This window comes from Pantherophis guttatus, chromosome 3 (genome assembly GCF_059756535.1).
Source record: "Pantherophis guttatus breed Tessera chromosome 3, ASM5975653v1, whole genome shotgun sequence".
NCBI classification, from domain to species: Eukaryota; Metazoa; Chordata; class Lepidosauria; order Squamata; family Colubridae; genus Pantherophis; species Pantherophis guttatus.
This window is the reverse complement of record NC_142065.1, coordinates 213,389,263-213,403,212: the sequence shown is the minus strand read 5'-3', so window position 1 is coordinate 213,403,212 and position 13,950 is coordinate 213,389,263. Positions and strand designations below refer to the sequence as shown.

Here is a 13,950-nt window from a genome sequence, read left to right as displayed (position 1 = left end):
ATTCTCCTCTTCTCATTGGCCATCTTCCAAGTCAGTCTCCCCAGCTTCTGACCTCAGCCCACAGGAATGTTCCCCCCTCCCATCCCATCTCCTAGGGGATATTATCTACAGAGAAAATAAGTGGGTGAAAAGTCAAGCCTCGTCTTTTTATGGCAGCATCAGAATGCTGACAATAACTTCACCAGTGCCAGGAGGAAGGAGGAGGTGGATGGCTACGGGGTCCTTAGTCCTCTCTGAGCTTGGCGGTTTCCTTGGAGACATTTCATTACCCAACTAGGTAACATCATCAGTGCAAGAAGGCAATTTCTTTCATCTCAGTCCCTTCCAGCACTGATGATGTTCCCTAGTCAGTTAATGTAACGTCTCCAAGGAAAACAACCAAGCTCAGAGAGCACCGGGGACCCCATTGCTCTATTTATCAAATTATTTATTGATTAAATCTCTGTGCCGCCCAACTGACTATTAAGCCACTCTCCATTATCCTATATTTTCCCAGCCAGCCAGCCACGTTCTGCACAGATTCTCGCCAGCAGGGGGGAAATTCATCTGCTAAGCCATGACCCCTACCCACTTTTTCAGCTTCTCCCGGTGGCTGATCGGCCTCCGGGATAGGTGGCCATTTGTCTCATGCAGCCAATGGGCCAGGGAGAAATTGTCCCTCTACGAATCATCCAGGAGAAGGGGCTAGAGCAGTGATGGCTAACCTTTTTGTCGTCGCGTGCCAAAAACATGCATGTGTGCCTGCACCCATAATGCAATGCGTTTGTGACACCCCCGCCTCCCCTGCGCATGTGTGTGCGCCCCCCCCAAACCCGTTTTGGGCCTAGCAAGCCTCCCTGGAGCCTCCTGGGACCAAAAATAGGCCACAGGTAGGTGCGCCCCCCCCCCCATGGCCCATTTTTGGTCCCAGGAGGCTGCAGAGAGGCCTGCTAGGCCCAAAATGGGCCTGAGGCGGCGCACTGCATCCCCCATCCCCCCCCGCGGATGCACGCACCTCCCCCCCGCGGATGCACGCATGTCTCCCACGTGCTGTTCTGCCCCAGCTCCAGATTCCTAAGGATTGTGACACACACCAACAGTCCTTATCAAAGTTATAACGTACCAAGAATAAACAAAGTCCGGCAAAGGTTGGCAACCAGCCCAGAAAACAAGATACCATAAGACACTCACTCTCCAAAATGCTCTGATGATAATTACAAGTTGTTTCCAGCAAGAAACTTACTAACGGGCGTGTGACTTAAATAGGCTAAGGGAGTGGCCAATTATCCTCAGGACTTACTCTCGAGGAGACCTCCTCCTCCTCCTGAGTAGCCACTCCTGCCTTTTGGCAGCCCTGCGTGCTCGAGCATTGAGGAGAGGCTCCTCCACTTCGCTCTCTCCACTGGAAGGAGCCTCTGGAGGTTCTGAAGGCCCTGGCTGAGTCTCCGCCTCTGGCACCACATCGTCTTCAGCCTCGAGCACCGGCTGCACAGGCTGCTGGCACGACACCACACCAGCCTCTTCGTCGTCGGGATCTGCCACAATCCGCGCAGGCCGCTGGCGGGCCACAACACATGCGTCCCCCCCCCACCCGCGCATATGCAGCAGAGACCTGAAAATCAGCTGGCCGGCAGGAGGCGCATGCGTAGGTTTACCATCACGGGGCTGGGGGAATTACTGACCAGTGGCAGCGGGAGAACTCCAGCAGAGAACCAGCCGAGGATAAACACCCACAACGGGTCAGTTGCGGCTGGGGACTCGTGGTGAAGCGTGCGTGACCAGGAGGCCACATTCAATTGTCCTAAGAGCCAAGGAGATCCATACCAGGGGTGAAATGCTCCTGGTTCCGACCAGATCGCCCGATCCAGTAGGGATGGAGGCGGGTGGTTCGGAGAACTAGTAGCAAAAATCCCTGCCCCCCCCATTGCCCAGCTGAGCCGCGCAATCATCAGAGGCTTTTTTTTATTTTAAAAAGCACTTTTTCTACAACCTCTTTGGCCGAAAAAATTTTTAAAAGTAAATTTTTAAAAGTAAAAAAAAAAAAAAGCCTCTTATGATAGTGTGGCTCAGCTGGGATCGTCAGAGACTTTTAAAAACATTTTTTTCTACAACCTCTTTGGCCAAAGAGGTTATAGAAAAAATGTTTTTAAAAGGAAAAAAAGCCTCTGCTGATCAGGCAACTCAGCTGGGATCGTCAGAGGCTTTTAAAAACATTTTTTCTACAACCTCTTTGGCCGAAAAAATGCTTTTAAAAGTAAAAAAAAAAGCCTCTGATGATAGCGCGGCTCAGCTGGGATCGTCAGAGGCTTTTAAAAGCATTTTTTCTACAACCTCTTTGGCCAAAGAGGTTATAGAAAAAATGTTTTTAAAAAGAAAAAAAGCCTCTGCTGATCAGGCAAGTCATTTGGGATTGTCAGAGGCTAAAAAAAAAAGAAAGAAAAGAAAGCCTCTGCCGATCAGGCAACTCAGCTGGGAACGTCAGAGGCTTTTAAAAGCATTTTTTCTACAACCTCTTTGGCTGAAAAAATGCTTTTAAAAGTAAAAAAAAAAGCCTCTGATGATCGCGCGGTTCAGCTGGGATCGTCAGAGGCTTTTAAAAGCATTTTTTTTACAACCTCTTCAGCCGAAGAGGTTGTAGAAAAAAATGCTTTTAAAAGTAAAAAGGAAAAAAAATGGCCACGCCCACTCAGTCATATTACCCACCACCACCACCAAGCCACGCCCACAGAACCGGTAGTAACAAACTTTGCATTTCACCACTGATCCATACCTCTCTGCTTGTTGATTCGGAAGCAGGAGACCTTTTCCCTTGAGCATCGGTTTTCTGCTGAGCGCGTCATCTTCCTATAAATGTCACCTGTCGCCGGCTTTGAATCATCCTCCCGGCTGCTCGCCTCCTCCTGCTTTTATCGTCCAACAATTAAAGCTGGTAATCGGTTGTGCCAGGCGCTGTGAGCCCTGGGCTGTTATTTTTTTTATTTTTTTTTTATTTTTTAATTTGATTTATATGCCGCCCTTCTCCAAAGACTCAGGGCGGCTTACAATGCGCTCAGCAATAGCCTTCATCCTTTTGTATATTTATACAAAGTCAGCTTATTGCCCCCACAAACTGGGTCCTCATTTCACCTACCTTAGAAAGGATGGAAGGCTGAGTCAACCTTGAGCCTTGGCGAGATTCGAACCCTGCAGTAATTGCAGGCAGCTGGTCTTAATAACCAGCTTAATAACAGGGTGCCTTAAACCCCTGTACTATCAAGGCTCTTGTTCTAACAGCAAGATCCCTGGGGGATTCTTGAGAGTTGAAGGCCACCTTCAAAGTCACCGAGGTTGAAAAAGACGGTTCTAGCTCACGAAGCAACGGAACGTCCTTTGAGTAAGGGGGTAACAGCCCCCAAACGATTTCATTCAAGGGGTATGGAAATGTCTTTGGCTTTGTCCTTGGTAGCCCCAGGAGGTTGGACTAGAAGACCTCCAAGGTCTCTTTTTCAGTCCTATGAATCTATGACTTCCAAGAGCATCTGTTCATCCAGGTGGCCCTAGGCCAGTGATGGCTAACCTTTTTGCCATCGCGTGCCAAAAGCGGGGGGAGTATGGGGGGGGCTCATGTGTGTGTGTGCCCACACCCATAATTATATATACCCTACCCCCCACGCATGTGCGTGAAACACCCCCTCGGTGTTCCCCCTGCTTTGGGCATGCGATGGCACGGTGTGCCCGGTAGGCCCGTTTTTTGCTCTCCCCAGGCTCCAGAGCCTCCCTAGGAGCCTGGGGAGGGCAAAAACAGCCTTTCCCATCCTCCCGGAGGCCTTCAGAGGCTGGAAATGGCCCGTTTCCCTACTTCTGGTGGGTCCAGAAGGCCCGAAAATCAGCTGCCCAGCCCGCACATGTGCTTCAGAGCTGAGCTCACGTGCCCACCGATATGGGTCCATGTGCCACCTGTGGCACGCGTGCCATAGGTTCGCCATCACGGCCCTAAGCTCAACCCTGAGGACCACACAATTTCCCAAAATCCTAAAGCTCCTAATTATTGTCAAACCCGCCTTCCACAATCCATTGACTTCTAGATACGTTGGCTTGCAATTTCCCGTAATCCGTGGCCAGCACCACGGATTGAATTGAAAGACGCCGGTTGGAGAAGATTTTTGGAGACAGGGCTGTGTTTTATGGAATAAGAAGTCCAAGGCTTGGGATAAATGGTGTCCTCAGAACTTCCCTTGGTCTTCTGGATGGGACAACCCTTCTTCCTGTGTCCTGGAGGAGGCTCAGAAGAAGTAGCGAGGTAGCGAGATGACCTACTGTGAGGTCAACCACTTCCTGATGCTCCCATTCAAAGGGAACCCTAAATATAGGTTTCAACACAGATGAAATTATTGCGATTTTTCCCATAATCCTTCACCAGCATGGCTGGATTGAAGCAAGACTAGGACAGCAGGTTGGAGAAGAATTCTGCTGTCCAGGTTGGACAGCAGGTTGGAGAAGAATTCTGTAGATAGGGCTCACAATTATTGTCACAATTATTGTCAACCTGCCTTCCACAATCCATTGACTTCTAGACATAGTGGATGAGAAGACCTCCATGTGATGGAGACTGTTGAGGAACCTAGACCTTGGAGACCTAGGTTCCTCACCAGTCTCCACCACATGGTCTCCAACTAAGCTCTCTGTGTGAAGACCCTCCTGCAAAGTTTGGGATTTTGATCGTGGTGGCTGGACATTCCAAGGATCGCCAGTTGGACGACACCAATCGGGGGAAGCTGATGTAATTTCTGGAGATCTTCAAGGAATCTAGAAGTTCTCTGCATCTAAGAGGTCCACCTCTGCAGACGCTGGCTCAAAATTGGACCACCTCTCCTGAAAAACGTCTATGGAGATACTCAGTCATCCAGGTCATGGTTGTCCCAAGAGTGATTTCTCAACAGGCAACTGGACTTCTGGTTTTTCTTTGAAGACACAGACAAACGTCCAAGTGGCCTCAAAGACCCTCTAAAACAGTGTTTCTCAACCTTGGTAGCTTGAAGATGGGTGGACTTCAACTCCCAGAATCCCCCAGCCAGCGCTGCTGGCTGGGGGATTCTGGGAGTTGAAGTCCACCCATCTTCAAGCTTCCAAGGTTGAGAAACACTGCTCTAAAAGGATGCAAATGACCAGCTGTCTGCAAGGAGTATCAATCCTTCCCTTCCCCACCATCCAGTCAGAACTGAAGAAGCTCCTTGTATGAGAAGGGAAACATCTTCAAAAAAAACCCAGAAAGTCCAGTTGCCTCTTGAAAAAAGCACCTCTCCTGAAAAAAGCAAGAATAACAGATATTTAGTTGTCCTTTTTTTTTTCCAAGCAAATTCTTTCCCACCATGGAGCAGGAGCCCAAAACAGGGCTCCTATTTCATGAGGTCTAGAAACCTGGATCTTGGATCCACAAATTCTGTTGTTTTTTTTTCTGGTGCTGCCTTGAAGCATCTGGTGAGGCGGCTTCTGCGAAGGGAAGGAGGCTGAAACGTTGGAAGGCCTCTGCCAAAAAGCTATTTTTAACCTCCGCTTTCGCTGAAGCATCTCAAGTACATTGGAAAGGATGACAAGTCCTCTTTTTTGCTCCAGTTTTGGCTTCCAGTGAATTTTTTCCCCCCCCTTGGAACGCAAAGCAGTCGAAAGAAAATCAGAAGAACAGTGAAAACAATCCAGGCTTTTCATTTTATAATCTCACCCAAATTGAGCAGAATCTCAAGACGCTTTAAACACGGTCCTTTTTTTTCACCGAAGGTTGTTTTTTTTTCTTTTTCTTGCGATATTTGCTGAAAAATTCCTCCAGTTTTGGCCAGCACTTCAAGCAAATTAACAACCCCTTCTCCAGACTCGAAGTTCTACAAGAAAATAAATATGTCTTTTTTTCTTTTTTTTTTAATTTGTATACCGCCCTACTCCCGAAGGACTCAGGGCAGTGAACAGCCATAGAATAAAACATATAAATACAAAATTTAAAATAGAATCAAACGAATTAAATAATTTGGCTGAACAAATTTAAAACCCCAGTAATTTAAAACCAGATTGCAAAGCTAAATTACATAATTGGTCTCCATAATGCAAACCAAATTCTTCTTCTTCTTTTTTTTTTTTTTTTTTGGTGCATTATTATTTTTTTTAAAAAAATGTCTATAGTGAAACGGAACAAAGGAAAACAACTGAGCAAGAAATAGCAAAAGCACCATCATAAAATTAGACAGGTGAGGCCTCTCGCAATAAATTTACAACAGTTTTGCACAGCAGTTTTGATGAAGGATGACCGTATCCCATCCAATTTGTTGGTCTGCGGGGATGGTTTTTGCATAATTGGAATATGATATTGGGAGTCGTAGAATCATAGGACTGAAAGGGACTCTGGAGGTCTTCTAGTCCAACCCCCTGCTCAAACAGGAGACCCCATACCATTTCAGACAAGTCTCTTCTTGAAAATCTCCATTGATGGAGCACCCACAGCTTCTGGAAGCAAGCAGTTCCACTGGCTAATTGTTCTTCCCTGTCAGGAATGTCTTCTTCTTAGTTCTAGGTTGCTTCTCTCCTTGATCAGTTTCCATCTATTCCTTCTTGTCCTGCCTTCAAGTCCTTTGGAGAATAGCTTGTCTCCCTCTTCTTTGGGGCAGCCCCTGAGATATTGGAAGACTGCTATCCTGTCTCCCCTGGTCCTTCTTTTCTTTAAACTAGCCAGGCCCAGTTCCTGCAACCGTTCTTCATATGTTTTAGCCTCCAGCCCACGAAGGAAGGAAAGGAAGGAAGGAAGGAAGGAAGGAAGGAAGGAAGGAAGGAAGGAAGGAAGGAAGGAAGGAAAGGAAGGAAGGAAGGAAGGAAGGAAGGAAGGAAGGAAGGAAGGAAGGAAGGAAGGAAGACTGTGTCAGCATTCTGATGCTGCCATAAAAAGACGAGGCTTGACTTTTCACCCACTTATTTTCTCTGTAGATAATATCCCCTAGGAGATGGGATGGGAGGGGGGAACATTCCTGTGGGGTGAGGTCAGAAGCTGGGGAGACTGACTTGGAAGATGGCCAATGAGAAGAGGAGAATTGGGGAACGGAAAGGGAAGGGTTTGGGGGTCAGAGGGTTAGTATCGGCTACGACGAAGTCGGGGCCAGATCTGTCGTACTCAATAAATGGAATATTTCAGCAAAGATTAATTGTTTGGGAGTGCAATTTATTTGAGATGACATCAAAACCTGACAGACTGATGATGTTACCTAGTTGGGTCATGAAACGTCTGGGAGAAGGAAGGAAGGAAGGAAGGATGGATGGATGGATTACTGGTGATGTTACCTAGTAGGGTAATGAAACATCTGCTAGAAAGCATCCAAGCTCAGAGAGCGCCAAGGACACCTCAGTCCTTCTCCTCCCAACCCCAACCCCCCATTCCTTCTAGCACTGATGATATTATCTAATAGGGTAATGAAATGTCTGCAAGAAAACAACCCAGCTCAGACAGTACCAAGGATCCCTCCTGCCAACCCTGAGCTACAAGGATTCTCCTTTTATTAGCCTTCATCAAAACCGGGCCACATAATTCCGATTTGTTTTTTGGCTCAGAATCAGCCGTTGCAAGTTTCTGACTAACGAGGACATTTGGTGGGAGTTCTGGAGATGCAAATTCGAGACACGAGAAAGCTCCTTTTCTTATTTCCTCCATGTCGGGGTCCCCCATCCCCATTCCAGACCCAACAGAGGCTGACTTGTTCGGGGTTTCGACTCAGTCCTTCCTCGCCTCTGCCCACCCCACCCATGCTGGGAGGCCCTGACATTACAACCCCTTGTTCTTCGCTTGTGGCTCTTTGTGATGTGAGGTTGTGCGTGTGGGCGACAGCAAGTTGGCCACACAGGCCTTCTCTTGTGCTTTTGTGTTGTGCGTTCTGGAACCAGACTGAGTTTCCTCCGCCTCCCTCCCCGATTAAAACTCCAGCCTTGTTTAACCACCGATGGTGGGTTAAATCGAGGTTTATTTTCTCTGGAGCCCCCTGGTGTCCTTAAGAAGTTGTGGTGTTTTTCTTTTTCTAGAGTTGAGGGGTTTTATGCAAGAGGCTAGACTTGTGTTGGTGAGCCTATGGCACGCGTGCCACAGGTGGCACACGTACCCATATCAGTAGGCACGCCAGCTCAGCTCTGGTGCGCCAGCTGATTTTCGGGCCTTCTGGGCCCACCAGAAGTAGGGAAACAGGATGTTTCCTGCCTCTGGAGGGCCTGGGGGTGGGTGTGGAAGGCCCGTTTTTGTTTCTCACCTGGCTCCAGATCATCTCTATGTGTCTGGGGAGGGCAAAAACAGCCTTTGGCCTCCGAAGGGGTGGGGAAGGCTGTTTTCACCCTCCCCAGATGCATAGAGAGGATCTGGAGCCAGGTGAGAGAGAAAAACGGGTCTACCAGGTCATTGCGTGCCAGGAGCAGGGTGGGGCACATAGAATTATGGGTGTTGGCACGCGCGCAAACCTCCCCTGCCCCCCCCCGGCACGCCATGGCCAAAAGGTTAGCCATCACTGGGCTAGGCCTTGTGGTTCACCTGAAGGCCCAGGAAGGTCAAACTGACATTGCTGGTTTCTCAGGAACTGGCTTCCTGGATGAAGCATCTTCTGCTCAAGGCCTCCTAATGCAGGGCTGTCCAATCTTGGCCTCTTTAAGACTTGTGGACGTCGACTCCCAGAATTCTGGGAGTCGACGTCCACAAGTCTTAAAGTGGCCAAGACAGCCCAGGTCTAAATGTTGAAGTCCTTCTTGGCAGGAATATTCCTAGGGTGGAAATCTGTTCCTAACTCATTTTACCACCCTGAAGCTGGAAATGGAACTGCTTCTTCTCCAGCAACCTTTGATTATCTCCGTGGGCTGCCCATGGAAGCCTTTAATTAGATGACCAGGCTCCTGGAGTGACCGGCCATTAAATCAGAATGGAGGCACCACTAAAATTGCCTGGTCCTGGGTAGGTTTCCTTGCAAGTGGCCCAGGGAGACCTGGACACAAATCAAGTCTTGGTGGGTGGGTTCACGCCAGCCTGATTGACATGACCCATGATGGGAGTTCCTAGAGCATGTAGTGGCCCGAGAAAGACAGATGTTTTTGGACTTAGCCTGCCTGATTGGTTCAAAGCCCTGAGGTACCACTTCCCAGTCAAAGACCTCCAAATTATTAAGACATTGGCTTGATTCCCACAGCATCCTGAGCTACTGTTGACCCAACTCCATTTTAAGCCTCCTTGTGCAAGTCCAACAGTCCCCGTGATTGAACGTGGTTGCTTTCTTGAAGATGTTTCCTTGCCAAACTAGGTAACATCATCAGTGTTCGAAGGGAGTGGGGTTTGTGGAGAGGAGAAGATAGGGGAGGAGGAGAAGATAGAGGAGGAAGAGGAGATAGACGAGGAGGAGGAGAAGATAGAGGAGGAAGAGGAGGAGATAGAGGAAGAGGAGGAGGGGATAGAGAAGGAGGAGGAGATGGAGGAAGAGGAGGAGATAGACGACGAAGAAGAGGAGGAGATAGACGAGGAAGAAGAGGAGGAGATAGACAAGGAAGAGGAGGTAGAGGAGGAAAAAGAGGAGATAGACGAGGAGGAGGAGGGGATAGAGAAGGAGGAGGAGATGGAGGAAGAGGAGGAGATAGACGAGGAGGAAGAGGAGGAGATAGATGAGGAAGAGGAGATAGACAAGGAGGAGAAGGTAGAGGTGGAAAAAGAGGAGATAGACAAGGAGGAGGAGAAGTTAGAGGAGGAAGAAGAGATTCACGAGGAGGAAGAGGAGGAGATAGAGGAGGAGGAGATAGACGAGGAGAAGTTAGGAGGAAGAGGAAGAGGAGGAGATAGACAAGGAGGAAGAGGAGGAGATAAACAAGGAGGAGGAGAAGGAGGATACACAGAACAGGGGACACTGTGCCAATATGCTAGCAGCATCCCCATCAGTGTACAGCCTGTGGAGGTCCATCGTGTCACCTCTGAGGCTTTCCAACACAGGACCAAGCCCTCCGATTGACAGCCAAGAAAGTCAACTCAAGGTACTGGACCTCCTCCCCTTTCCTCTGGCACGTTGTCATAGATGGTTGGACTTGCAGAAGAAGACTTGATTGTCAACCGCAATGTGCTCCTGAATTGAGTATCTTGTTTCGCCCACAAGAACGGACGAAGGTCAGCAATTCGGTGGGATGAGATGGTAGTTCTGGGGGTGGTGCTCAGCTGGTTCCCAGCCACAGGACACTTTTGTAGTCTAGAAAGAGTGCAGAGAAGAGTAACAAAAATGATTATGGGACTGGAAGCTAAACCATACAATGAACAGTGGCAGGAACTAGGTATGTCAAACCTAGAACTAAGGAGAAAATTCCTGACAACTAGACTAGAACAATTAATCAGTAGAACGGCTGGCCTTCAGAAGTTGTAGGTGCTCCATCACTGGAAGTTTTCAAGAAGAGACTGGACAGACATTTGTCCAGGATGGTATAGGGTCTCCTGCTCAAGCATGGGATTGGACTAGATTAGAAGATCCATGATGAGATGTGGTACCATAGAAAGAGAAGAGCAGAGAAGAGCAACTAAGAGTCTGGAGGCTAAACCACATGATGGACAATTAAGGGAACGAGGTATGTCTAGCCATTGAACAGAAGGACTAGGGATGACATGATAGCAGTCTTCCAATAGTTGAGTGGCTGTCATAGAGAAAAGAGATTGACCTCTTCTCCAAAGCACCAGAAGGCAGGAGAAGAAGCAATGGATGGAAACTAATCAAGGAGAGAAGCAACCTAGGACGAAGGAGAAATTTCCTGACAGCGAGAACAATGACTCAGTGGAACGTCTTGCCTCCAGAACTTGTGGGTGCTCCATCACTGGAGGCTTTCAAGAAGAGACCGAACAGCCATTTGTCCAGAATGGTATGGGGTCTCCTGCTTGAGCAAGGGATTGGACTAGAAGACCTCCAAGGTCCCTTCCAACGCTTTGTTTTCTGCATATTAATCACTTTGTCCAGGATAGAAACATTATAAAACCAGTAGTGATCTAACAGCTATCTTGACATCACAAGAAGGTAAGAAGAATGACCACAAATGCTTCAGTTACAGAAAGTGTTTGCTTTGTGGCTTCTGTGCTTTTAAGGTGACCGTAACTGGAGTCCATTACATCAGGAAAAACTACTCAATATGCGAGCATACACACATATACACACATCCTTTTCCATGCTGGTACTCCTAGGAGGAAAGATAGCTTGGTAGGTAGACTCGGGTCTTCAACAATCCCACTTCCCAAACTATTTATTCAACATTCACTACTTTTTTGTTATTGTTCTTAGTTGTTCTCACTGGCCTTTAGTGAGAACTCAACGGTGGGAGGATTTCATTTCATGTGTAGCATTGTTGTTATCATCTCCATTCATTCCCAAAGGTGCTTTTTTTCAAGAGGCAACTGGACTTTCTTTTTTTTCTTGGAAGACGTTTCTCTTCTCATCCGAGAAGCTTCTTCAGCTCTGACTGGGATGGTGGGGAAAGGAAGGATTGATACTCCTTGCAGACACAGCTGATCACTTGCATCCTTTTAGAGGGTCGTTGACGCCACTTGGAGATTTATCTCTGTCCTTGGGGTCACCTGAGTGGTGCAAATAGTTCCTGTAGTCTGCAATTTTCCTCCCTCTGGAAATCCATTCCTACTCCCACACCATTCAAAGGCTGTTCATCCCAAATTGTATAGCTGAAAATCTGTATAGAGATTCTCCGTCCTCCAGGTCCTGGTTGTCCCACTTTTTTTTCCCCAAGAGACAACTGGACTTTCTTGTTTTTGCTTTGAAGACGTTTCGCTTCTCATCCGAGAAGCTTCTTCAGCTCTGACTGGGATGGTGGGGAAGGGAAGGATTGATACTCCTTGCAGACGCAGCTGGTCATTGGCATCCTTTTAGAGAGTCGTTGAGGCCACTTGGAGGTTTATCTCTGTCCTTGGGGTCACCTGAGTGGTGCCAACGGGTGTGGAGCCTTCTTGGAACAGCTGAAAGGATTGTGTTGTACACAATAGATGATGTCCTATCCCTCCCCCTCTGTTGAGAGAGGGCTGTTCAATTTGGACATATTTTCTTTGACCCTTCTTTCAAACCGGGTGACCCTGAGGACACAGAGATACTTCCAGGTGGCCTCAAGGACCCTCTAAAAGGATGCAAATAACCAGGCTGTCTGCAAGGAGTATCAATCCTTCCATTCCCCACCATCCAGTCAGAGCTGAAGAAGCTCCTTGGATGAGAAGCGAAACATCTTCCAAGAAAAAATTAGAAAGTCCAGTTGCCTCTTGAAAAAATAGGACCTTTGGATCAACCAGGAACTGAATGATGGAGGATCTCCATAAATAGCTCCGTTCATTGCATGTTCCTTGATTGGTGACCTACAACTCAGTGATTATATCCAGGAAAGGCAAAATGCAGGTAGTCCTCGACTTACGACCACCATTGAGCCCAACACTTCTGCTGCTAAGTGAGACCGTCACCAAGTGAACTTTGCCCCATTTTACGACATTTCTTGCCGGGTGGTTAAGTGAATTGCTGCAGCCCTTAAGTTAGTCACACGGTTGTTAAGTGAATCTGCCTTCTCCGTTATAAGAAGGAGAAGGTCGCAAAAGGGGATTGCGTGACCCCGAAACGCAGCAACGGTCGTAAATACGAGTCAGTTGCCAAGTGTCCGAACTTCGATCGCATGACCATGGGGGGGATGCTGCAACGGTTGTAAGTGTGAAAAAGGATCATGTCACTTTTTTTCAGTGTCGTTGTAACTTTGAGCGGTCACTAAACGAACGGTTGTAAGTCAAGGACTACCTGTAACAGGCTGGAGATAAGAAATGATGACCCGAAATGGGCTCCAGTGTAAATATTTGCGAGTTGCATTTTGCTGACCTTGAGAATATGCTGATATTCTCAATATTTTTTTTCTTTTTGACCCAAAATCAAAACTCCCAACTTCTAAAAAATATCTTCATGGTGTCCTTCTGTGGTGGAGAAGACAAGGGGGCAAGTTCTTTCTCCTTCCTGGATCACCTGGGACAATCCATGATGAAGAAGGCCTGTGACCTTCTCAAGTACCTTTTTGAGGGCGTGGACCAGAGGTGGGTTTCAGCAGGTTCTGACGAACCGGTAGCAGAAATTTTGAGTAGTTCGGAGAACCGGTAGTAAAAATTATGACTGGCCCCGCCCCCATCTATTCTCTGCCTCCAGAGTCCCAGCTGATCGGGAGGAAATGGGGATTTTGCAGTAACCTTACACTGCCCCGCCCACCAAGCCATGCCATGCCCACCAAGCCACACCCACAGAACCGGTAGTAAAAAAAATGTTGAAACCCACCACTGGCGTGAACCTTGGAAATGCGCATTGTCCCCACACGTCTTCTGCCTTTTGTCTTCCGTCCCCATCGTCCTCATCCTTCTCTTTGTTCCTCAGTGACCCAGCACATTAAAGACCTCCTGGAGAGAAACAGTAAGAAGAAGTCCAAATTGAGAAAAAAGCCCAAACCTTATGTCGAAGACCACGATGGTAGGGCGTGAGAACCAAACCTTCCTTTAGCAGCCTCTTCTCCTTAGTCTAGTCAACGACTTCCTTTTTTTTTCTGCAGCTTCTTAGTCTCTGCTTGGTCTCCCCATAACACGGCTTCATTCTTCTCCTAGCTGCTAATGTTGGGGGGTGGGGGGCGCCTCTACATCCTGATTTTGGGTGGACGGGACCTACTGCTAATCACCTTTTCTCCAACACCCTACTGACTTCAGTCGAACCTTCCGAGGTGCTCGTGGTCAAGGCTGGCTCTGACACAGATTGTCCTCTGCAAGTTGTCCTCCCACCTCACTGGGGAGTCAGGAATGTGGGGGAGCGAGGGTTGTAAGAGGGAAAAGCAGTTTTCCTATCCAGGAAGGGGGGACTGACCTCCTTCCATTTGTCCGGCCCTTGTCTCACGCCAACATACCCATGGATGTAGGTTCACGGGCCACATGGGTGCACCTGGTGAACCTGTAGCCCCAAT

At 48.0% G+C, this 13,950-nt stretch overlaps 1 protein-coding gene across 3 annotated transcripts in view; it reads left to right on the top strand.

The window, feature by feature from the left end:
• The window catches only part of ARHGAP39 (Rho GTPase activating protein 39), a 169,761-nt gene that overhangs the window by 130,735 nt on the left and 25,076 nt on the right, over positions 1-13,950 (top strand). For 2 of the 3 annotated variants that reach the window (XR_015733464.1, XM_087890970.1), the window contains exon 6: positions 13,377-13,469. The exons of the other annotated variant lie outside the window; for it this stretch is intronic. Coding sequence is in view for 1 of the 2 variants with exons in the window: in XM_087890970.1 (XP_087747096.1) it covers positions 13,377-13,469 (93 nt within the window). In the remaining variant the exon portion in view is untranslated. The remainder of the gene's footprint in view (positions 1-13,376; positions 13,470-13,950) is intronic. 3 annotated transcript variants of the gene reach the window in all.